The following is a 25,505-nucleotide window of genomic DNA, read 5'->3' as shown; positions in this document are numbered from 1 at the left end:
GACAGGAAAGGACGCTCCGGGGGGTTTGAACTAGTGATCGTTTCCTGTGCACCTCCGAAAAGGAGTTTTCGATTCAAAACCACTTTCATGACATCAGTGATGCAAGATCCAACTAATGCTTTTCTTTTTTTTCTGCACTATTTTTTAATTTGCATTATTCTGTCTGGATGTACATTAGATTTTCATTACCAAAGTCACAGAAATCAAAATTACCTAAAAGGTAACCATGTGACGCCCATTCCTGGGGCCCTACTCATTAGCCAACACTTCATACGTCCCCATCATAAAGCCTCTCAACAATGTCCACTGCTGGAGGAAGGAAGGAAGACCCTGTGGGTTTGCCGCGGGGAAGATGTCGGCGCCACATGCTAAATTAGGACACCTCCTCCACTCCTCGCAGCTCTCCTGCCCCAACTATGATTCAGCATTTAATATTGATAGAAAATGGCTGCTGCCCTAAAGATAAGCGCTACAGGGAAGAGCACGTCCTCGCCATAAACAGTCATTTTGCCAACAAGTGTCTGGGCTGTACCGGTGTCCGTTATAGCGCTACAGACAGCCCGCTGAATGGTACCGGAGCTTAGATGCGCGGTTCTAACCAATATTTACAGACATCAAAGGCATTTGTTCCGCCTTTGAAGTCGCCATAGAACGTCAACGTCAATTGTTCCGTCTCGAGCTGTTGGCACTTCAAAGGCCAGGCGTAAGTTGAGTGTAAGTCCGTAAGGGCGCGATCGTCACCGCGTTCTGTCCTTTCCGAGTTTTCAAACATCTCCGACGTTCCAAGCGAAAGTGATTTAGGCCACAGGTATCTCACCATCCCACCACATCCAGCAGTCTGCTCTCACAACACTTCCACGCCAAGTGTACTAAACACGACGCGAAGGACGGCTATCTTGCGGCCGGTCACGGCGCGTCTAAAACAACCTGTTGGCTCGGATAAAAACCTAAAACTGTGAAGCCACATTCACATGGTCCATCTATTGTTGGTTCTTGCGAAGGCCAACGGAAAACGTTGCCGAAAGGCTACTCACACACCCCGAGGGGCTCTGCTGCTATTCTGGAAAACATGTCCCTTTACCGAGATCTTTAAAATGTATGTTTGGCAGAATATCTAAATATCACAAGGAGGCAAAGCAGTAATCTGTGCGACTTACCGAAGACAAGGATAGCCATGTTAGTACTGTAATTCCGATGGACAAAGCTGTGCACTGCAGCGGGAAGTTCTCCCTCTCATTCAGAGATCTCCCATGAAGGAAATATCCAACTTACCAACAGCCTGTATGAAAATAATATCTCTTATTTGAATGCAAGCAACCTGCCTTTGGAGTTGAATATTTGTATTTTTCCCCCGAGCGCCTATCTTGTGGATGCACAGGCTACTGAACGCTTAACTTTGAACCCCAGTTAGTCTAGTTGTCTAAGTCACATCAATTCAACAAGGTTCGTATCCCAGCAGCTGGCGAGTTAGGCTGCATTCGCGTGCACCGGTGGCCCTCCGTGATGATCCGTAGCTCCCACTTTTCAAAAACGTTTCGCTAGCGATGTGCAATACTGTAACCTCCGACTCACTCTGTATCCCTGTACCGAAGTCGCCATCTTGTGAAACCACATGACCAAAATCTCATTTATCCCCAGGGATTGCAGCCTGCCTCTTCATGGCGCGTTACCATGGATACCCCAGTGTTTGCAGGTAATGGTGCTTCTTTGACGTGCATGTGATGTTCACGTTGCAGAAGCGTTGCAGCCACGTTGGATGTTACATCGGGTACTCTTCAGTAACCTGTCTACAAGAAATTGTTACTGTCTCCTTTGGCCTTCAGTGGGCAGTGAAAGATACAGGCGCCTCTCTGAGCGTCGTCTTTTAGATTAAGATAATTTGCCAGCCTATAGGCTGTGTAGACTTTTATTACCATCACAGTCATATAGAACGTGCAGAACACAATGAGATATAACGTTTCTCCAGGTACAAGATGCAAACATACATTTATGAAGGAATTCAGTGGGAATAAGATGCATGCAGGGTTAGGGTAGTACAAATAAATATAATAAATATCACGCACACACAAAACATTTAATATGCCAATAATTTAAGACGTTACAGTAACAATAACAGCAAGGGACATGGTGTTTACAATAAATGTAAATCTTTTGTCTTTGTTTGATTATGATTTACTTTCCTTAGCCTTTCCTTAGAACTTCCCTCAGGTAGTTTAAACTCAGCTCAGTTGTTTCCCATATGCTTGTCCTGTGTTGACAAATCTCGCACACTAACAGGAAGTTTGGACAATAGCAGTCCAGGGCTGGAGTTTGCTAGGTGGCGTGAGTCTGACTACATATCTTTTACTGGAAAGTCATTTCCCACTGCTTAACAATAGACTACAGAGGGGAAGCAAGAGAAAGCCTTCCATTACATTCATGGAATGAAATTCCACTATGACATATATATCCTACAGTAATCTGTGATATATATCCTACAGTAATCTGTTAAATGGCAATATGCCATTGTACTCTTTGATGAAAAGGTTGGTTAAATTTCCAGATCAGTTTCTTTACACTGTTTTGTTAAAGGAGATTAACAGAGCAACAATTTCACAAAGTGCAAGGATGTATTCACAGGAAGAGATGCTGTCATGCCAGTGAATTTCATGCTAAGAGAAGCATCAACAAGTGATTGTATCTAATACGTTAATGCACATTTATCTGATATTATCTAATACACTAAAACATTTATATGACTGTATCTAATACACTAAACATTTATCTGATAGTGTCTATCCCCTCTTCATTCATCATATTTATTTATTCATTAAACCACATTCCTTTTCCCTGTATCTCTCCTGTCACGGACAGAGCAGTTACAAAAAGCATTTCACTGCCAGTTATACCATGTATGACTATGTACATGACAAATAAACTTTGAACTCTAATACACTAAAACATTTATCTGATCATCTGCCCCGTTCAGACTCCTATGGTCCCTTCTCCAGCTCCTTCACATACATCCTTCTGCAATCAGACAATCACACAAACTCGAGGTCTCAAGATTGGATGAAAGTATTTTCAGTATTATACAAGTCACATTTCAACATCAATTTCAATATCAACGTTGCTTTTATCTCACCCGAAGTACCATATGCTCTTTTATTTAAACCCTCAGGTATACTCAGCTACAGTCCTTGGACATGAGAGAGGCAACATGTGGAAGTGTGATTGTAGATTACTGAGCCTGAAGAGCTGTCTGGAGTTGGGCAGACGCCGACTTGCCACTGTGAGGTGCTTTCAACCGGAACGTCTGAAAGGTCAGTACCTCCACGAGATCAACAGTGCAGTGATCCGCAGAGCTGACAGCCAGCGCGGCAGAGCGAAGCCCTGCGCCCAATCAAAGCCTACCCACCCAGGCGACGGCTCATGGGCGACCAGACAAACCCGTCATCATGGTGACAGATACCATGCTCGGAGGCTCAGTGAAGGGTGAGAAGGACCGCGCTGCACCTCATAATCGAGAATATATAACGACCAAGAACAAGGCGATACCGACAGTGGCCAGCAGGGGGAGGCTTGACTCCTCCGAGCAGACCGGCAGCTGTACAGCTGGATCTCCGAACTCCACCAGTGTAAAGAACGTGCAGGTCCGGCCTGATGCCAAAACCATCTAATTCCTTGACAATTTCCTCAACATAGTTGTAACATATTATGTGATTTTTTTGTCTCATGAGGGCCAAAAACAATCAAACCAAAACACATTAAAATAAGAACATAAAAAGTAAAAAAAATTACTATCTTGAATCCGAGGAGTATTGCAGAACATTGGTTCTGAACATTGGAAAACTTTCTGACTAGATCCACACCATAGGCCATTGGTTTCCTGGACCACAATCATATAAAAAAGCATGTTTGATGGTTAGATCGGATATCTGTGGTTTGGCAGATGTAGCGTTTATATTTGCAATCCAGCAATTACTTGCTGTTCATCACAGAGCAATATCACTGTAGATATTTAAAACTTTTAATAACTACAAATCTTTAAAAACACAAAATATTGACACAAACATTTAGATGTAATGGCAGTGCTAATAAAACCTATATTACAGTTATCACTGACCAGTACCAAAATATTATATATATATATATATATATATATATATATATATATATATAAAAATCAGATATTAAACCAATTTTTAGTAAATTGCAAAAACATGTTAATAAACACAGAACAATATATGGCTCTTCTGTATAAGTTGTGCTCTTTTGTATAATTGGTCAAATGTTATTTGTGCCCCTCTGATTCCAAGACATCGCTACAAATGTCGGTAAAGACTCCCTGACTGGCTTTAACATACTTGTTCCTATAGTTACAGTCATAAGGTCTTGAACTACCAGCTGGACTGTTGCTGTGCTGAGCCTGTGGAAAGGCTCACCATAAAACGTATTTTCCTGTTTCACCAGAAGATGGCAGACCATACCAAATTAAATTATTAGAAACTGCACAGATTTCGAGAAAACCATTTACTAACAAAATTTAAAGAGATATTAAAAGATTTATTACAACATCTTATTAATTGATGATACTTTATACATAACTTTCACCAAGTTACAAGTTTACTGCCAACACAATAATAATGACATCCGTTTTCCACATTGGGGCCAGGGTGTAACAAACAGCAGAAACGTAAACCTGCTGCATCCTGGGTGAGAAACAAACTAACATGGTCAACCGCAATAAACCAAACTGAGACAGGATTTAAACATCGGTCTAATTCTCTCAGAGAATCAGTCATTCATGCAATTAAGCACATAACAATGACCGTACAAATTTACCTGTTAAACAAAATGATTCTTAAATACTTAGAAAAGCAAAATAATGCAGCAATAAAACTACACAGTAGTAAGCCAATACATTATAAGAGAAAAGGCAAACCGATCCAAGCTGATGATGGCAGGAAGTACGTATTCTTATCCTGTTACTGTCATGTTTAACTGCAGTTAAATAACTGAACTTAAAAACAGTGAACAGACTCATCTTCCTCATTTTTTTAAAGCATGTTGTTGATCTAATAACATTTTTAAAGTTTCATTATTATTTACTTTTTATTTTTAGGTTTTGTGGAAATGGACTCCAACTTCTCCACAGGATGTGTGGGGAAAGCTTTTCTTTATTTTTTTTCTTTAAAAAAGGGTGTTTTTTTCAATTTTTTAAAGAATGAAGTGTATTTGTAATACCATAACACAAACAATGCACGTAATTTCTGCAGATATCACATATTATGTTATCAGTAAATGGCATTTACAATGCTTCCTAAAATGCAGTATTTTGAAATAAATAACAGCGATAATCTTATTTGCTTCAACAGTGTTTCAAAGAGTAGAACACCACAGATTCAGAATCCTTTCGTCAGCAAGTGGGCTAGAATACTAAAAAACGCATTATGCCTCCCAGTCAAAGAAATTATGTACATGAAAGCTTCCATGATTCATAATCCATGAGAACATAATCTGTGTTATGCCGCCTTTGCTTCAAATCAGTGTCTGCAACTAATAAATATACATTAATGGCACACAGTGAAATCAAGATCAAAAGAGACTTTTCAATGGTGAAAGAAGGACAATATCTCTACAATTACTGCTTTTGTACCAAACTACTCACGGACTGTTCATCAAAGCATTGTTCTTAAAAGACATGCTCTTTTCTAGCCAAGGATCCTTCTTAAAAGTCATTTTTACAGGTTTAAGATAACTTAGAACATTCAATCCGCGTCACACAACTTGTGGAAGTAGCCAACTACTCGCTCACAAATAAAAGTGTCTATGATCGGTTCTGAGCTCAATCACTGAAGATTTGTAACAAGGCATGTTTTCAAATCTACTCCTAGAAGCTGCCAGAACTCGTCATGGTAACAGTCGCACACTCCAGAGAAAGCAAACACGCCCCGTTTCACCTCATGTGCAAAATGAAAAAGGCAAAAGAAGAAAAAGGGACTTCACCTCCTGTCTGTACGCCTGTAGCAGTGCTCGAGAAACTCAATTTCCCATCACGAGGAGCCGTGATACACTTTGGCATTTAGGACTCGTATGACACACACTGTCATCACTTCAGATTTGTAACTTTGCCCACCGCGTGATGATGCACACCTACATATAACAGTAATGTAATAAATAGAGTAACCATGGAAGCAAAAAAGAGGGAACGAGAAAATGATAAAATCAGAACAGCTTTCCACATCATTTGTAAAGTGCCATCCTTTTTAAAAAAATGCATTTGAAGGGAAATTAAATCAAAGAAATCAAACACATGACAAACATTCTCCAGACTGAAGAAAGTGAGGGATCCTTCTCTTCCTCACATCAACATGGCTGCCAGGAATAACAGCTCAGGGGCCCGATCAGCTTCCGGAAAGCTGGGTCTGAGTGCCAGGGGCCACACCTCCGTTTGACTCCTCCCCCTCTGTGCTCTGATCTGCGGTTGGCCCAGTGGCTGGGCAGAGGGTGGAAGCAGCTATGGTTGCCGTGGAGGAGCTCACGCCATTGGACGTGCTGACGGAGCTGTGCTGTATAGCCTCGTTATGGGGGCTGCCTGGGACAGACATGTCCTCACAGCTGTCCTCTTTATCCAGCACTAAAACACAGAAATCGCACAGCTCAACACAGTGGCACAGCTCCCTATAACACACAATTAGCATCAAGTATATAACAATTATGTAAATATGTAGCAATATGTATTGATTTTGCTTGATGGATCAATACTAAAGGGCTCAGTGTGAGTCAATATTCATACATAGATCCAAACTGTGAAACTACTAAGAGTTTATTAAAATGCTTTCCCCATTGCTCTGTGGCCAAAGATACATGATTATAATAACTATCTGGGAATTTTGATTCATTTTCATTGAATTGTCGAGGAATGCCTGTCGGAGTTTATTGTGGATTAGAAATGTACAGTTTGTTTGGTATGTGTGTCAATCACATTGCACCACGGTAACATTTGGAGAACTGGTAAATACTGAATTGTTGCCTTACATCGGAAGTGTCGCATTATTTACAACTATTTATCATGGGCTATATTTTACTATTATGGTAACTGTCACTGAAAAATCCATTTATGTAATGCATCAACCTTAATCTGGATTTGGGAACCTAGCCAGACATAAAGCTTACAGAGAAAAAAAAGACATGCAGACTGATGAAGGACCCAGCAGAATAACGAGTGAAAGTTAAGCGTGAAAGAGCAATTGTGTAACAGTGCAGACACTGAAACTCCGAAACACGGGACACAGGGGTCTGGTTAGTCAAAAAGAAGAACCCACTTTGTGCTTTAAAAATGATCTCCATTCCCCGTGTGTGCAATGCGGCGGTCTCTGGAGCTGAAGGACAGCAGCATCTCTAGAATCAGTATTCGATGAGCTAGCTAGACACGATACACGCTCTGGATGCTTACTTAGTCACACACCCTGCTCCATGTCCTCCTCAGTGGGAAAAGGGGTTGGCCTCCCTTCACATGGGAAGAGTCTGTACTGTCTCATCAGATTAGTGCTACTTTCTCCTGACAGTGAACAGACCTGCTACTCTGGAAAATGGCCATGATTGAACCGCTGAAAGGGAAAAATAAATAAATAAAAAAATAAAAAAATAAAAAAATAAATTTTATATATATATATATATATATATATATATATATATATATATATATATATATATATATATATATATATATATATATATATATTTTTTTATCAAATGAAAACGATAATCTCTGCTAAATGGTACAAAAGACCAAAAGCATTTGAAAGACCAGAAATAATTTCAGTCCACTTTCTAGCACTGCTGTGCGAGGTTTTTACATAAACATAAAGCCACCAACACGTAAAACGTGGCCTTTTGTCCACTCCCTGTTTGTACACTAAGTGCTAGTCCCAGAGACACCGTAGCACTTTCACAGATCCTGGTTAGAGCTTTAATACAAATAACAGCACAACGCCACAGCTCTGACCCTGTGAACACACGCGAGGCATAAACAACCAAGCTCGTCGTCACTCTAGTCAACTCCATGCATAATTGCTCCTAAACTCAGCTTCTGAGCGCCTTTTATTATTCCCGCCGCTAGCTCAGTAACCTTTAATTAAAGTTACAATGTCATTTTAAACCAACATCATAAGGGTGCATTACAGGCAGTGGCGTGTGGCTGGGCCCTCGCACCCCTCCCGCCGTTCTCATTTGTTTCTTGCTACCTTGCCAACTACTGCAGCGACAGATGATTACAGCACCTGATTTTAATGACGCTCGCGCTGGAGAGAGAAAGAGACTCGTGGTCCAAATGCCACCAGCTGCTCCACAATCGCAGTGAATTAATTGGATCCTGATGAGGGAGGAGAGGAGGGGAACAAGGAAAAAAAAAAAAAAACCTTCTCTCTCTCTCTCTGAATCGTAAAGAAATGTAGACTACTATAATTAATACGGCTAATGATGCAAGAGTCCGCTGAAATGGCACCAGGTAATTAACACGGCGGTTGGATATCTCGCGTGCGGGCCTCCGATTCTGGCTCGTAAAAAGGACGGCACGTTTAACAGGCTCCCGGCCTCACGCAGGATAGCGAGCGCCTCTGCTGACGGCGCTCTGATCAGGTGATTTACTGGCATGCTCACATGCTCCACGCAAACGAAGTCAAACTCCGCAGAAATGGGACGTGAATTTCTCGCTCTCGTCTCACACCGTATTCAGGCTCCTATGATCACCCCTAATGGCACAAGGCTTGGGAGCACAGGGCGGGATGTACCGGACACAGTTGCCACCCTGCCTTCCCCACCCGCTGCCCCCCCCAATCTTCTAGCTGCCATGAGCAGATGGGCTGAGCATGCTGCCAAGCGGAGGCCTGGCCTGCCGTACTTGCAGGGCAGGCTGGATAATATCCCCCCCACCTGCCGTTGCGCTGGCTTGGCCGCATGATTCGTCGTGCCAGCAGCAGACAGGGCTGTGAGGGCCCGTGCGCCTCAGGGGCCCATCTACCAGCGCTGGTCCCCAGCATGCACCCAGCCACTGACCCCGCCTACTTGTTGGACCCCCTCATACACATAATTCAGTCCACTTAATGCAGAATCTGCAAACCATGAACACAGACCGCAGCCTTTCGACGCATTACGGAACTTTCTGACAAAATAAATAAATGACCACCTGCTGCTTAGACGCTGGCAAAATCCCATTTAGTTCTTTACCAAAATGAGAAGACAGTGTTGCAGGTTTGTGTTTCTTTGTTCATTTGTTTCCTCTCTGTCTTATCTCTGCAGCCTGCTAATATATGACCCCTCACACTGCTCTCCAGCTCCTGCGCTGCCAACACGGGTGAAGGATGGCTTCATCTGTTACCACGGCACCCGTCTCCCCCCAGCAACCCTTCCGCACGACGCCTGCAGACGATCCCCGCTCCCTGACAGCCCAATCGCACCAGGCCACCATCACTCCCGTGTTATGCGCGGGACGTGTCAGGTTATAACAATACCGGGGCGTATCGAGTGGTCCGGGCCCGTAGCCGCCGTGATGCTCTGGCCCGCTGGCGGGGCCTCTGCTGCCGTAATGGGCACGTTTCGGAGGCAATCATTGTCACTACAAGCCAGAGCCGCTCCGCTCAGCTTCCGCGCCTGCTCGCTGAATTATGGGAGCAGGGCGCCGAGGACAGGAGGCGTGGGCTCTGTCCATCGTGCACACGTGCGCCGGCCGCACAATGGCAGCCGCACTGTGCAAAAGTTGAAGAAGTTGTGCGTCGAAGCCCTCCCCAGAAAGTGCTTACACCAGGGCGGATGAAAATAGGTGGCCATTAGGTTTTAGTGCTCGCGGGGAGCCGGAGGATCTGCTAGCGCCGCCGCGCACAACAGCTCCTCCGTTCCACTGACAACAGCAAATTGATATGAAGTGGCTGCATATGGCAGACGAGCTACAGATTTGCTCATTTCATAAGATGTCATTAAAACAAAACGGCCAAAGATGTGCCTGAATCGCATATGCCCTCCCATCTCAGACAGGCTCATTTACGAGTCCCTTAAAAGGGAAAGAATACGGGGGTGGGGGTTTGGACAACATGCCAATTAAAGAATTTGACTGCACACATCACTCTCTCACCATCTCACACACATAACCAATGATTCATACATAATATGTCCAGATGACTAAACTTGTTCCAGAGTGGTTTATATTTTCCAGCGGGGCATTTCAAACTCCAGTCACACCCATTTTATCCAGTGCCCAACATGGCGCTTATGTCACCCACTATGTGCTAAATAGCAAAAGAGAAAATTCACACAGGAAGGAGGCTTCAACAGGCCTGGTTAATGCAGGACACAGTGGGTACAGATTGGCAGTAACACACAAGTCTCAGTAAAGGTGGGGTCGGCTTATTCGCCTGTGTTGGAGGGTTTGGAGAAGACAGCAGATACGAATTAACAGTGAACCATCTAATGAAGACTTCTCCTCTGCCAACAAACCTGTTCGGACGTCTGCAAGAAAAGCCTGCCGTCTTAAATGTTTCTGGACTGTGTGAAAAAGTGGCAGTCAATTCAATGCCAAACTTTCTGGTCACTTATTTTTCTTGGGGCTAAAAGTTTTCATTATTCACAGCCTGAAGGTCAGCAGCATGTCTGACGTCTCAACACCAGTGCAAAAGGTAGGAAAATTAACACACTGAGGAAGGTAGTAAAGTCATGGTGGAAAAGGTGGAAATGCAAATGACCGCGTGAGAAGGTCCAGTTTAACTCAACACTCTCCAAACACATTCACAAACATTTTATTGTTTGTTGGCTGCTGGCTTCAGAATATTCTGTGGCAAATTAAAGTGTAAATATAGAGAGCATTCTCAACTTTTTGAATGATCAAAATCAGAATCAAATCATTCAAGCAAATGGATCCACAAACAAGCTCTCATTTTAACAGTACAGAAAGAGGTCTTAATTTTGGTTTATTCTGGGCACAAAGGCCAGTCCTGAGGGACAGCTGAATGATCTGTGAGCACCTGTGAGCTAGTAGTGACTGTCAAGGCATGACTGAAGAGTCACTACTCACAGTGGTAGCCGGACTTCTTCTGCATGAGTGTCACTGGACAGTCCTTATGGGCCAGCAAGAGCTGCTTCAGCTGAGAGACTTCATTCCGCAACAATGTCACCTCATTCTGCAGAGAGAGAGAGAGAGAGAGAGAGAGAGGAGAGAGAGAGAGAGAGAGAGAGCACACCACTTCAGATCATCTTTGTGTGTGGTTAAAGCATGACCATCCCAATATCTTAAAAGATGGATCACACTTGAAGACTTGAATCACACTTCTGATGCATCTTGAAAGACTTTTGCTTAATTAACTCGTGTCTTGATTCGTGACTCAAGACTCGAGAAATTTAAGAATATATGGGGGGGCGAGAAGCTACCCAATCATTTGAATAAAACCCAATTTTCCATTTCGTCTCAGGCGAGCGTCTTTCCTGCCAGCTCTGAGACAGTCACAATGCTGTATTTATTTGTTTAATTTATTCATTGATTGCAGCTCTCCCACTGAGGCTTTACAACATGGACAAATGAGTGCGTTTATTTATCACCTCTGAGTGCTAAACACATTGAGGACTGGCAGAAAAAAGTCTTAAAAAGCATCTTAAAAGAGCTTAAAATATGGACAGTGAGCATGTTAGCTAGCAAGTTAAAAATTATGCTAGACAGATTGATTGCTTATAAATACATTTTCTAGTAAGTTCCATATCATTTTAAGCAGTTTTAAAACGGGTTTCTAGGTTTTGTAGCTACATACTCTATTATCCTGCTGCTGCTATCTTCTTAGCTAAGTTAGTTTGCAGACAAGCGTAAATTTTATATTAAGTTTCAGGCACTGTTCCATGTCTTTGAAACTGAATGCATATTAGTTTATGTGACCAGAGACTCAAGTCTTGACATGGACACGCACCCAGGAACTGGAGACTTGACTTGGACTTGTACAAAGCGACTCGTGAATGTCTCTGCTATATACAGACATCAAAAAAACATTAATACAAAATACAGCAGACAAGAGCAGAGATTTATGACAAAACCTGAAAAAACCCAAATTTGTTTAAGAATGTACAATGCGGGAGAAAACCATTCATTCTGGCATCTGAATTAATAGAACTTCACCCTTTGCCATCTAAGTAAACCATACTGAATCATTACCCTCAAAAGAGTACAGAAAGGGAAAGAGAGGTGGAGCGAGTTATTCCCTCCGTCAGCAAAACCCCACGCCCCGTTCCGCCAAGATTTACTCTCCCATTATGGCCCCCGCGGGACGTCGATGTGCGTGTGTTAAAGACGTCCGTGTTTAACAGTTAAGGTGACTTTAGGAGGATTTAGAGGCAAGTGCGTGGGGCGAGTGGGGCAGGCCTGCCTGCAGCAGATTTAAGCACATCCTCCACCGCTCCTCTCAAACGCGGCCTGCGCTTTAATCTGTTCGCCTAAAAAGCAGCCAATTTATTTGATTCCATCTGTTAGGGCTTGGCAGTGGCGGCACGAGCAGAGTGTGGCGGAGCAGATTTAAACCCAGCTGCTGGGGCTGCGGCTCTCCTCGCGGTGCCCACTGCCATGTCCCGTTACGACCGGTGCTCTCGCGCTCGCCGCCAGCCTCACCTCCAGCCCTGCTACTTCCCCATGCTCTCTTTCAGGTGTCGTCCATGTAACAGTGGCGTAACTCCTCATACGATACAATTACACCGTCGGCACGGTCAGCTGGAGAGGCGGAGCTTAGCTCCGCATCGGGCGGGCCGTTACTGGGTGCGCCGGCCTGACAGGAAACACATGGATCTCAGAGGAAAGCCGGAAGAGACCCAAAGAGACAGAAACGGTTTGCCTGAGGCCATGGCTGAGCTGTAGGGTCTGTACCAGGAGCAGCAGGAGTGTGCTCTGCATTTACCTTGTCAAGATAAGTCAAGATCAGGATGGAAGTGGTGGAAAGTGATTTTCTGAACAAAATCCACAACATAAAAAGCTGTTCAAGTGCTTGAATTTCAGTGTTTTTAAGGTATCAGTGCTTTGATACTAATCTGCGCTTCAGCTATCATATGCATCTTCATACAGCGCATACGCCGCATACGAAGCAAGGCACGCCATTTGTTCTGTGAGATAACGCTTTACGCCATCACAGAGGCGACGTTAAGTGCAGATCCAGAGACGGGCGGCATGCCGGCCGGCCGGCCCCGGCACCTCGTTAAAGGGCCCGTTAAGGATGATGTTAAAGTAATCGCACATCATTAGAGCTCTGCGCGCTGATCAGCAGAAGCAACTGGGCAGAGAAGGACCATTACGACACCCTGACGGCCCCCGATTCATGTGCCGCACATAAAGACACACCATAACACCATTCAGTTTTAAGGAGGGAATTCTCCGCTGCACTCTACAGCTAACAGTTACTGCCTAATGTCCATATTAACGCCCATCTCCCTCTCTGTCTCGCACGGCCCCTCCCCCACGCTCATCCGGCTGCGTTCGCACCTTCGTTCGTTTAACCCTGAGCTCCGTTACAGCGGTCCCATCAGGAGCCCCCCCTGCCTGTCTTCTCGTCACAATTTAATCTGCTCTTCGTTCCCCTGCTTCCACTCTGGGAGCCCCCACCTCCTGCGCGGACATACGGGACAGACAGCCTGCAAATAAACACCGGCACATCTCATTAAATCGTCGCCTCGTAGCCTAGCTTATCCCCATCAGCGGAGACAACAGTCAGATGAACTGTTTCGAACTTGTCAGCGGCAGATCCTAATTGCCTGCCGCAAAATGGCGGTTCAAAAAGACGGGTTTCCCTGGGAGAGTTCCAGGGCCAGCTCCTAAGCGCACAGACAGAAGAGACGACACGCTTGTGTGCCGATGACATCTGGAGGAAATATCTTTATTGACAGGGATGTATCAATGCAGGAGGCATACATGTAGCCACCAACCTACACACATGCACACACGCACACCATAGCTGTCATAAGAATACACTTCTTAATCACTGTTAATAATTTCATCACTATGCTAAGGAAATGTCTCCACCCGTTGTGAGAAAAAAAAAAGATGAAAACACAGACACGTCTGCAATATCACGTCTGATATTAAAGACGGTCATTTCAGTTTGGCCACATCTGCAATATCACGTCCGATATTAAAGACGGTCATTTCAGTTTGGCCACGTCTGCATTCTGTACTTGTCCGATACTCTTTGGTCTTGAACTTGCTATCCCTCTTGGTTCCAGACACATTCTTTGCTGTTCATAATAGTATTTAGATCTGAATTTAGATTTACTTTATATTACAACTTGGTTTTTTTTAGAAAAAATATGTAGGGGCTATATATAAAGACCCAATATTTTAAATCACAAAGCAGTTATCAAGTGATTCAGATACTCCAGAATTAAATCTTCAATTCCATATCTGTTTGAAAATTTTCAAGGGAGGGACATTGTGGAATAAAACTAAATAGACTGAAAGTGAGTTTGGCTTTTTGTGCTTCTACTGGCCTGTGGATACTAGAAGATCTGTGTAAGACAACTGACTAAGTGCGATATAAACAAATAACATTTCGTCTGTGGCTTACATGCGGCTAAACCAGCATTTGAGCTCCGTAACTGTGTAAAGTGATTTGGTGCTGTTTCTGCTTCCTTTGCTTCTTTGACCTGAACAAAGAAAACCGCTGTAAATGGGCTTCATTTTGGATCCTAAACAACTTCCACCTACGTGGTTCCCTGACTGCTGTATTTAGGTGCGTAACCTCTAGCCATTGGCCCTCCAGATTTTTAGAGTTTATGCAGGGTAAATGTGAGGAGCACAATGTTTAGGTAGTTATATATCCTTTATGTATTTACAATGTTTGTGTGCATATGCGTGTCGCACTTTCAGTGGTCTGACGAGGTGTGCTGATTTTATGACCTCATTATAGTCTTGAGAGAATTAAGACTTAAGTAGCAAGTTAGTAGTAGTAAATTAAGAAGTTAGTCATCGTAGCTTTAACAATTCATTGCATTAATTTTCATATTGTTGACTTATTACTCTTATTATTTATTAGTGATGGTTTATTAAGATATTTAATATATGGATCATTCATCATCAAATATGTGGTCTGGCTTCTTTCCTCACTACATGTAAAAAAGTGTGATCACAGCTAGAGAAACGTGGGTGTGTTAAAGGTGCGTGTACCTGTAGTTGTGTGTGTGTTTAGGGTGTATGTACCTGCAGCTGTCCATTCACAGAGCTCAGGTCCTCAGCTTTCTTCTCCAGACTCTGCACCCACACTTTCCTCTTCTGTCTGCAGCGGGACGCCGCTGCTCTGTTCCTCTCCAGAAACTTCCGTCTCTTCTCGTCAGGGTCCTCATTGGTTGACCGGCGCCGCCGCCCACCGGTACTGGGCGTGTGCTGAGCAGGAGGAGCTGGAGATGCCTGCGAATCCACACAATCCCACACACGGACACACACACGCACAAATTCTCAATCTCAGTGCAAGTACCATTAGTGTGATACTGCTACTAATACAAGAGTGCTAAGTAGAGATGGCACGATACTAATTTTTCTGGTACTGATCCAATACCGATATCTTTCATATGAATATCACACGATTTCGATACTGATCTGCTATTTTTTCATTAAAAACCTCTGTGGAGCACTAGTTAAGTTGTTTGGGGGAACTGTTTTGTGTGAGATGTTTCGTATGCTATTTTACAGACATGACAGATAATAAATAAATAAAATTTAATCCCAAAAAACTTTGTCTATAAGATTAAGGCATTTAATGATTGTTTCTTTTTGTTTTTTTTTTAAAGTTCTCAGCTTTACTGTACTTACGCTCAGCAGACGTGCACACACACACACACATACACACACACACACACACACACACACACACACACACACACACACACACACTCCTGAAATGTACACATTAGTTCATCTGCATTTTTTCGTAAGAACCTTATAACTGAACTTCAGCGGTAAATCGCTGTTCTACCCACTACACACCAAAGGCAGAGAGAGAGAGACTACCAGTACTACGAGTCTCTCTTCACTCGAGCTCTGCTTAAACCAATAGAAATTTAATGTGATAATATTTACAAGATGGTTATTCTATCTAGCCAAAAAACTATGGACAGTTATTCTCCAGCTACTTACTCAAAATATCAAGTCTACCTTAAAACTCAGCAGACTAATGAAAAACTTTTTTCCATTTTTTTTTACCACGTGGTTCAAATATATTAACACCAAATAGTAATGAAATTTGTGAATTTAGAGAAGGCGAGCACTTTATTAGTTTAATAGTTTCTCCTCTCTGTGTCAGGTTTCTGCTGTTCCTTCTCCTTTCCCCGACCCTGAATTTCCTTTACTTCAGGGTCAAGCTGGAAACATCGTGGTAAGAACAGATTCATAACCAAATCACCGTTGGTGGCGGATATGGCAGTGAACGTTGCTAAAACGCTATTTTGTCTCGTTTAAACGCTCTCACTAGAAGGCAGGAAGCCTGTTCCCCACACTGGGCTATCAAAATGACAGCAATGGAAATCACACGCGTGTGACTGCATGGACACCTGCACATTAGAGTTTTTAATCATTAAAGAGAAGAAGCAAATGCACAACTCACAGGCGTTTCTGTGGTCGATGTGGCTGGCTGTTGGAGTGACTGTGGGCGTGTCTCCTCAGTTGGAGGTGGGGCTGGGGGCGGGGTCTGGCTGGCAGCTTTGCTCTGGATGTCTGCTGCATCTCCATTGGTTACTTGAGGGAGCTGCTGACTGAGGGCAGCCTTCAGCTTCTGCATGTGGATGCAGCACAGGTAGAGTGACAGGTGACGAGACCAATCAATGGCATCATCTCGTCCATACAATATCATCTGTAATAAACACCACTGAACACTGTTGATACTGAAATGAGGTTTAAACTGCATTAAAGCCCCAATTTAACAAATTATCACAAAAAGGAAAATGGCAACTGGTCAAATAAATCATTCTTATATTCATTAACAATAAAAAGTGTCAGATGAAAAATAAAGATTGCTCCCACTTTCACTAAAGGTAAAGTGTCAAGCGTGTACAACTTACTTGGAACTTTGAACAAGAATTCACAGTTCACCTTGCACACAAGTATTAACTTTGCATCCTTCACTGATCAAGCAGCAAGCTACTAATCAACAGAATAGCGCATTCTGTTCCCTGCACTAAAGCAAAAAATGTTCGTCTTGCAGTTGCTACACATGCTTCCGCTGTCTTTTAGCTAAACTGCGGCTCTAGCAGCACCTCTCATAAGTCAGGGCTAAACCGCATTAGAGAGAGGCAGGTACTAGAGATTAGAATAATTAGCACCCAGACAAAGTGGGAGGCTGAGACTAAAACAACATATTCATCACCGCTGAAAACAGATGCTTCTCCGCGTCCTGTTCCTGAGGAGTAAGAGCTGTCGTAGCTAATTCCCTATTCCCCCGAGACGCCTCTGATTCTCTTCTGTCAGGGATATCTCTCTCTGGTGGGCCAGGCGTAGTGCCGTGTAGCATGGTGACCGGGGCGCCCAGCATCCCTTTCCCTAACTCTGCCTCCCATCGAGCCTGTCACATAGTCCCTGCAGATGTCTAACGATCATGTCAGCGCCGAGTGACGCCCGACACGCATGCCCACCGCCCAGATGCGTCCGTCTTCCCATGGCTGTTCGCCAGCGACGCACGATATACATCCTACCCATAAACCATCGCCCCGAGAAAGGACAAGGAGTAAGCAGCAAAGCCATCCCAAGACAACAACAAGAACGGTGTCTGGTAACAAATGCACCCACAGCAGGTGACCACGGCAACTGACGGTGCGGGGAGAGAAGAGAGATTCATTTACATGGAAAAACAGGGGGAGAACATTCTTTTAACAGCTATCTTTGCCAGACCAATCTATCTAGCAAATTAGCTTATACTATAACAACCTTCCAGAACTCCTCTCCCTGCCTGAGAAGCATTATTCTCCTAGAATGGTTCATGGAATGGAGACAAGAGAGAGGGAGAGAGGGAGCGAGTGAGAGAGAGAGAGGCAGAGGCAGAGGCAGAGAGAGGGAGCAAGAGAAGACCGATTCATATTTCATATCTGCCACAGGAACCTCATCAGTGCAATAACCCTCTATCTCAGGGGTGTTATCCAACCATCTGCTACTATATTACTTATCTTTATTTTGCAACTAATTAACAGCATAATCTTCTAAATTCAGCAAGTTAATTATCATTATTGTGGTCTTTGCAGCATCATCAGTCCTTGTAAAGTGCCGTGTCTGTGTGTCTTGGGAGGAGAGGAGAGAAAGAGAGGGATAGAGGAATGAAAGAATAGAGGGATGGGGCAGACTAAGAGAGAGGCCTGTTTTCCTGATATGAGCTCATTAGATGCTTTCTGAAGAGCTGGACTGAAGAGAGCTTTTTTTTTTTTTTGTGCGTGTGCGTGTGTGTGCACGAGCACTTGTGCCTGATGCTGTGAGGCCATTACACTGGATGTTAGACTGAGTGCTCTGCTGGTTCAAGCCCTTGTCTGGCATGTACATCTGAGCTTGTATTTCTGCCAGGGTGAGTGTGGTGGCGATAAGAGAATTAGAATGTGCGTGCGTGCGTGTGTGTGTTTGTCTGTGGGACAGTGTGCAGGGTCAGGGTTGATTCTGCTGAACAAAAGGTTCCATGCAGAGTGAGGCTGACCTTAATGTGCCTTCCTGAGTGTGTGCCAACTGCCCTCCCCCATCCAGGTTGCCCCTGACGACAACCCACAGAGCACAGCACTGTATGTGCATTTGTCATCTGTAACACGCATGCAGTCATGTATATACACACACAGCCCTCTGACAGACAGCCCTTGATTCCACCCCTTGGCCCCGCCCCCACCCCTGCCCTGCATGCTGTGAACACTTACAGCAGCACGATCAGCACTTCATCACAACACCACAGGGCTGTGTTCATCTCCAACACAGCCCTTTGTCTGACTACACTACTAGGGACTGTGCTAAATGCCACTCCACAGGTCACAATATGGCTACAAGGCAAACATGTAAACAGTTACCTCATAGGCAGTGTGCCACAGAACAATCAATAGAATATTAATGTTGTAATCCTTGTATCCTTTATAGCAGAAGGGGGAAAAAATAATCCTTAACATACATTATTGGACAACATTTCTATTTCTAGTAATTGTGGACCATTTCTATTTGCCCAAGATGATGTGAACAGGAATATGTTCCTACAACACAAAAGGCAGATGTTTTCAAATAGCAAAAAAAATTAAACAATAAAACACACATGTACGTATGTGTGTGTGTGTGTGTGTGTGTACGTATGTGCGTATACATATATGTAAAAAAATTTGTCACTGTCATAATAAAACCTTATATATATATATATAAATAAAATCCCCATTTATTCTTCTCTAGGGGACTCTCATTTTTATATAAAACAAGAACTGAATTTGACGGTAGATTATTGTGATAATATGCTAAGGGCACAACAAATATTACGAGTTGGCTTGCAAAATTCAGAAATTCGGTATCTATACAGTGACAAAATTCTTACTTTAGACACAAACTAATACACCAACTATAAAAGAAAGCCATGCTAGGTACTGTAATTTTCTACTCACAGGTATAATAATACAATACCACAGTGACAAAAAAGAAATGTCCTTTTCACTTCATGCCATTTCTTTGTCTACACGTGAAACAGACATTTTTAAATAGTGCCCTCTAGTGCTGATCTATAAGAACTACATTTAAATAAAAGCTTGTAGACATTATGTATATGATATATAGTATTTATAAAAAACTTTATTATACATTCAGAAACTAAATCTTTTTATAATCAAATGTCCTTTTGATGGTCAGCTGAGAAAGTTAAACCGACACACAAAACCTGTAAATTAATATTAAATAAGCATAATTACCATCTTTGCTTCTGATTGGATGGGTTGTGGAGAGGAGGGACCAGGGATCCCGGGAACATTAGGCACTACGGTGACTGGTCGTACGAGCTGAGACAGAACATTTATGGAAACACATACGGGGAGAAGAAAGGAAGACAAAATTAGTCTCCCTGAAGACATGTCTTACATTCCCACCCGCTCACCGCCCTCACACACACACACACACACACACACACACACACACACACACACACACACACACACACAAAGTGCTTACACAGGCACACACACGAAATGAGTAGCAGGCACTCTGGCTAGCCCCATAGCTCAGCCTCATTAGGCTGACTGCCTGGTATTTGCAGGAGGCAAAATCAGAGAGATATGGCTGCAAAGGACTCCTGTCCACCCCCGAACCCTCTCTCTCTCTCACACACACACACACACACACACACACACACACACACACACACACACACACACACACACACACACACATAAACAAGTATAGAGATATCGTGTGAGAGAGAGAGACATACATAGAGAATATCCATTAGTAAAGTGAGAAATAAGAAAGATGCAGGCCTCTGGGACATAATCATGTGCTGCTCAGTGTAGCACACTGGCAGTTACTCTCTCCCTCACACACACACGCACACACACGCGCACAGGTTAACTGAAGGTGGACAGACACACAGGTACTTAAACATCCCTCATCTACTGTAATAAGGGCTTGTTTGCATGCCCCACTACATCTAGCCAGTGCATGTAGATATAAATCAAATAAAAATATGCATGTGGAACATCTTTGATCCAGCTACTAGCAGTACATACAAGGACAGTGGACATGTCAGGGCAGCGTTTGAGAGGCCGAGAGAAAAAGAGCCCATTATGGCAGGACAGTGTGCTCTCTCTCTCTCTCTCTTCCTTCCCCTCTCATTTTATTGCTGTGACATACAACTGCCCTTTTCTAGGGTCCATTAGTCCTCCCATTCCCCCTCTCCATGGCAAAAAGGTAGTGCCTGAATAATAAATACTGCCCTGTCCTCTGTGCCGAAATGTGCCACGGACAAATCACAGCAGTGTGACACTAATGTGGAGTGAGATGATCCCACTCACAGTGTGATAACTCCACGCTCTTTTGGGATGAAGTGATTTTCAAATGTTTAAGCTAGAGAGCTTAGTTTCTTATGGAAAAATTTAATTGTAACAGGAAACTTTCTTGAAATTCCTGAAAATACTTCCCACTGGAAGCATTCTTTCCCACACCCGCAGTGATACACATAGGACTGGTAGAAAAGTTCCATTAATTATATAGGGGGAAAATGGATCTCTTGGAGTTTCAAACATCTAGTAAACGTTCAAACATGTCATTTCAAAACTAATTACGTGCGAATAAATAAATGGTACCACTTTACATCAATATTGTTCAGCGCTGGCCATGGGCAAACTGGCCACAATGAGGCAGTCGGGAAGAAAAAAAAAAAACGAAAAAGGCTATGCTAATAAATTGTAGAAGGTCACATGGTGACAAGGAGCACATGGCATTCCACAAGCCTGAAAAATGCCAGTGATTTTAATTACTTTGTTTAATTACATTTTAACATTCCTTGTGGTTTATTAATGCTAAAGTTCATGGTCAGTTAATGTCAATCAGTGCTGTAAATAACATTAGTTAAGTGGACCTTAATCTAATTGTTGTCACGTGTAAGTGCTGCCCGGTGAGTGAAGGTGGTGAGTGAAGGTGGGGGGTGGGGGTGGGGGGGTGGGGGGGTGGGGGGGGGGGGGCGTACAGGTATGGCAGTGGGGATATGGACACTGGAGCTGGCGATGGTGGCCGGGATGGCCACAGGCATGGTCTGACCATTGGGCAGCTGCAACAGCACTGGGAAGGTTCCAGACACAGGACTGCAGAAAGGAGAGAGAGGCAGATAACACTCAGTAACGCGGTACACAGCAGACGTGCACATCACCTCACCGCAACAGTTCAATACAGACTGCACGCATATGTAAGACAAAAGCTCTACAGCTGTGCAGTTTGTTCTTTTAAGGGTTTTAAAGTAAGGAGATTAAAAGACGGTAGGGATGTTGGTAACACTGGTGACAGAGCAACTCATAATTAAGTGATGCGAATATTACCAACTGCAAGCAAGTTCAAATAATAAGCACAATAAGCAACCAATTAACCAAAACAAAAAACAAAGCTTGTGAGATGAAGAAGGGGAAAAAAAGCATGAAGTGAACTGAGGTACAAACTGTGATGCAAAACTTAAAGCTCGAAGTCTTAAATAATAAGCAACATCTTAAAGCTACTTACACTATTGGCCTATTAGAGGATGGGACTTGGGTTATAACAGAGCTAGATGTTGGAGATGGAAGGGCTTGCTGAATAACAACACTAGCGTCAGAACTGGCCAGAAGTACATTGGGGACTTGGAGGGAGGCAGGACGGACTATAGTGGACGTGGGCAGCGATGTCGGCTGCAAAGAAATCTCCTGAAAATATCATACGAGACCGAAGGTGCATCAGCCATTCAGGGAAAAATAAAGTGCCATTCAAGTCCTTTATTATTATGTACCGTGCTCATTACACAGTTAGAAACAGAAGACAAAAGGTAACCATGGAAGAGTTGTGTATGTGACCCGTTATATTTGAGACAGCTGGGCTGGCAAATGTTAAACCCAAAGCTGCATTGTACAGTAACATGCATAGTCTTTAATGCTGCCCAACCAACATAATATATGACATATTAATACAAGATCCACAACATATCAGACCCTCTTAGAATAGTGTGGATGTGATTTGGGGACTAGCTGTACAAACCTGAAACTGGACTTTAAGCTTTACGCTCATAGGATCCTGCAGTAGGTATAGGCTTATATGTGACTTTAAAAGTGCAAATCATTCAAAGCCAGTTTCAGCAACAGCTAGTTATGCAGGGTCTCACCTTTTCATCACTGGTTGTGGATTCAGGATGTGGGAGAGGGCTGTCTCGATGTGATTCAATGGATGTATGCTCCTCAATTTTGTTTCGTACAACAGGAGTTGCAAGAGGTGACAAGTCCAAGGGTAACTGAGGGATACCAAACACAAAAATCATACAAATAACCAGACACATTTTCACAAATGATCCGACAACCACATGCTGCATAAACCCAATCTAAAGCACAAACTGTTTTCACATCTACTAGAAAGCTATGACAGACTATGTACTGCAGTCACTTTTGGCTCGTCTTAGCCTACCCTGTGTACACGAAATGCTCTACTCCAAATGTATCAGATTATGTGATCTTCCACGTTTTCTTTCTTTTCTTGGCCTGAAGAGCTCGCTACCTGTCAGGACAATGTGTGGGAGGTTACAGGTGATGAAGTGCTGGCGATGAGCTCGCAGTATCCGGTGGGAAAATAAAGAACTTGCGCTGCTGCTAGTGTCAGCAGCCATGGCATGGATGAAGATAAGCAAGGCAAACAAGGCGCATGCGTGGGACCCCAGGCTGCCGACTATCACACTGGTACTTGTTAAACCACAGTCTCATTTATCCATTAGATTTCATTGCTGAATTCTTTTAGGTTTGTGGTTTTTTTTTAAACAAATAGCATCTTCTTTTGTGGTCCTAGACTTAGTTTGGACTTACGTCTTGTAGTTTAATATTTAGAATATATGTGATTTCAAATTCAATGTGCTAAAATACAGAGCAGGAGCAAGTGATTTGGTTTCATAACATAAAGGTGAATGTCTAGAAAACCAACCACAATCACTAAACTGGTCATCCAATGCAGATGAAACTATTTCAGAGCCCTTTGTTAACATAATAGTTTAATTTCAAATTCAAGGCTTGGCAATACAGAACACAGGTGGAGTAATGACTGTTCTCATACAGTGATCATTCAATGGTGATGTATTTCTTCTCATTTTAGGATGAAGATTATATATTTATATACCTTTTTAATATCATCTTCTGTGGCCTTTTTAAAGTCGTGCTCAAATGGACTGGTAAGCTCGTTGAACAGTCCAACCTCCTCACAGTTCTTCAAAAATCGTGTTGGGGTTGGCGTTTGGTCTGCAACAAAAATCAACCAGGTGAACTACCACCACCAATACACTCAGCCATGGAAATGGATATTTTTAAAATACTCACCAGCAACGATTACACTGTCATTGCGTGCTGGACCAAACCGGAGTGTCATCTCATGCTTATGTTTATGGACTGCCAAATGGTCTTCATTCGTAAATCGCTGTGAAAATTATATAACATTTAACTTTAACTTTTTTTAATGACAAACAAATATACTGACATCTAAATATAAATCTGAAATGGGTCAATAAACTAATGAGCTATGAAAATCTGAAAAACGTTTTTTTAGTAAGTACCTGTAACAGTTTTGAAGAATATGCATTTGACTGTATAGAATTTGTCAGGGGGAAAAACCAACCAAACAAAAAACAGCAACAGTTACTACAATGATGTAAATGTTGGTTCTGGTACATACTGTACATACCTGACCGCAGCCTGGAGCAGTGCAGAGAAACGGTTTGTCATCACTCATATTCAGAGCTTCTGTTCGCCACCTCCTAATTAGTATTTCAGTAATTACAATTTTGCATTTCCTTCCAGATACAATTACCAGGACGGACACACACACACACACACACACACACACACACCATTTAGTTAGTTTCTTTTCCCCATCTTCGTCCTGACTAATACTTGGAACATGGTATTAAGATGTGCAACTGTGGTTGAACTGTTCTTAAAGACAGCAGTTTAAATTCAGTTTAGTAGCTTATGTGCTCTCTAACTTCCCAGAGCATCCTTAGAGTCGTGGATGAGAGAAGTAGTTAGCTATCTAGCTTAAAGAAGACATTAAAATAACAATTATCACGTTGTTTTTGGAAGTAAAATTTAAACATCTGTGCTTTTATAAATGTAAATGCACGTTCCTAAAACTGACCCCAATAGTTTTATAAATTGATCAGACAATTTGGAAACACAGTTCATAGACCTCCTTACAACCTAGCCAGTTAGCTAGCTAGCAACGTATCTAGCCAGCAGCTTCCATTGTCAATTTTAGCTATGGCAAAGCTTTCACAGTACAGTAAATCTTTCTTTTGGTAAAACTACATCCAAAATCAAATTGTGCCAGCCAAGGAAAACATGTTTTAACGTAAGCACTCGTGGCCTTCTTGCTTATACAGACGCTCATAACAATACTGGGTAGCTTGTTTACAGTTAGCAGGCTCAGCTAACTGACATTAGCTGTACCAGCTAGTTAGCTAGCCAGCTAGCCTGCTCTATAGCCGTCCCCATATTAACTAAGCTGTTACGGACATGCACTTATTCTGCATAAGCAAATAGATTTATATAACTAACCTCCTATTCCTCCCCGAGCCGTTAAACCGAGCGACGCCTTTGTTTACGAATACCGTTAAATGATGCGCTCGCTCACACACTGCCACAACCCTGAAAGCCGAAAGCCCACGAAGCAGCTCTCGCGAGAGTTCGTCCGGGGATACGCTTGCATCCTCGCAGTGAATCCCGGAGGTCTGAGAATAGCTCCACTTCCGCCAAATGCTATAGGCGACATGTTAACAGCTAAATCATGGGAAGATTTGATTGACTCTTTCCTGGTTTTAGGGCAG

At 43.1% G+C, this 25,505-nt stretch overlaps 2 protein-coding genes across 12 annotated transcripts in view; both read right to left on the bottom strand.

The window, feature by feature from the left end:
* Nucleotides 1–1,707, bottom strand: part of chn1 (chimerin 1) — a 36,869-nt gene extending 35,162 nt beyond the window's left edge. For 4 of the 8 annotated variants that reach the window (XM_081713663.1, XM_035519833.2, XM_081713666.1 and 1 more), the window contains exon 1: nucleotides 1,158–1,566. In XM_081713663.1, coding sequence (XP_081569789.1) covers nucleotides 1,158–1,176 — 19 coding nt within the window. In that variant the 5' untranslated portion in view covers nucleotides 1,177–1,566. The other 4 variants (XM_081713664.1, XM_081713667.1, XM_081713665.1 and 1 more) reach the window with 4 other exon arrangements.
* A 2,790-nt stretch (nucleotides 1,708–4,497) lies between these two features.
* Nucleotides 4,498–25,354, bottom strand: atf2 (activating transcription factor 2). Of its 4 annotated transcripts, none has more exons than XM_027018047.3 (12): nucleotides 25,237–25,354; nucleotides 24,365–24,473; nucleotides 24,004–24,100; nucleotides 23,807–23,925; nucleotides 22,812–22,937; nucleotides 22,181–22,359; nucleotides 21,657–21,771; nucleotides 19,888–19,974; nucleotides 16,590–16,757; nucleotides 15,191–15,397; nucleotides 11,048–11,153; nucleotides 4,498–6,619 (listed from the first exon to the last, which is right to left on the bottom strand). In XM_027018047.3, exons 2-12 carry the CDS (start codon nucleotides 24,410–24,412, stop codon nucleotides 6,387–6,389), a joined length of 1,485 nt encoding a protein of 494 aa, XP_026873848.2. In that variant the 5' UTR covers nucleotides 24,413–24,473; nucleotides 25,237–25,354; the 3' UTR covers nucleotides 4,498–6,386. The 4 variants fall into 4 exon arrangements, with proteins under 4 accessions (XP_026873848.2, XP_026873849.2, XP_026873851.2 ...); XM_027018048.3 differs by having other exon boundaries at nucleotides 24,365–24,437; nucleotides 25,237–25,332; XM_027018050.3 differs by lacking the exons at nucleotides 4,498–6,619; nucleotides 11,048–11,153 and adding an exon at nucleotides 13,864–14,637.
* Nucleotides 25,355–25,505: the final 151 nt, after the last annotated feature.

This window comes from Electrophorus electricus, chromosome 4 (assembly GCF_041902795.1).
Source record: "Electrophorus electricus isolate QZ-2024a chromosome 4, ASM4190279v1, whole genome shotgun sequence".
Classification (NCBI taxonomy): Eukaryota; Metazoa; Chordata; class Actinopteri; order Gymnotiformes; family Gymnotidae; genus Electrophorus; species Electrophorus electricus.
The sequence above is the reverse complement of the archived record's forward strand: the minus strand, read 5'-3'. Positions and strand labels throughout refer to the sequence as shown.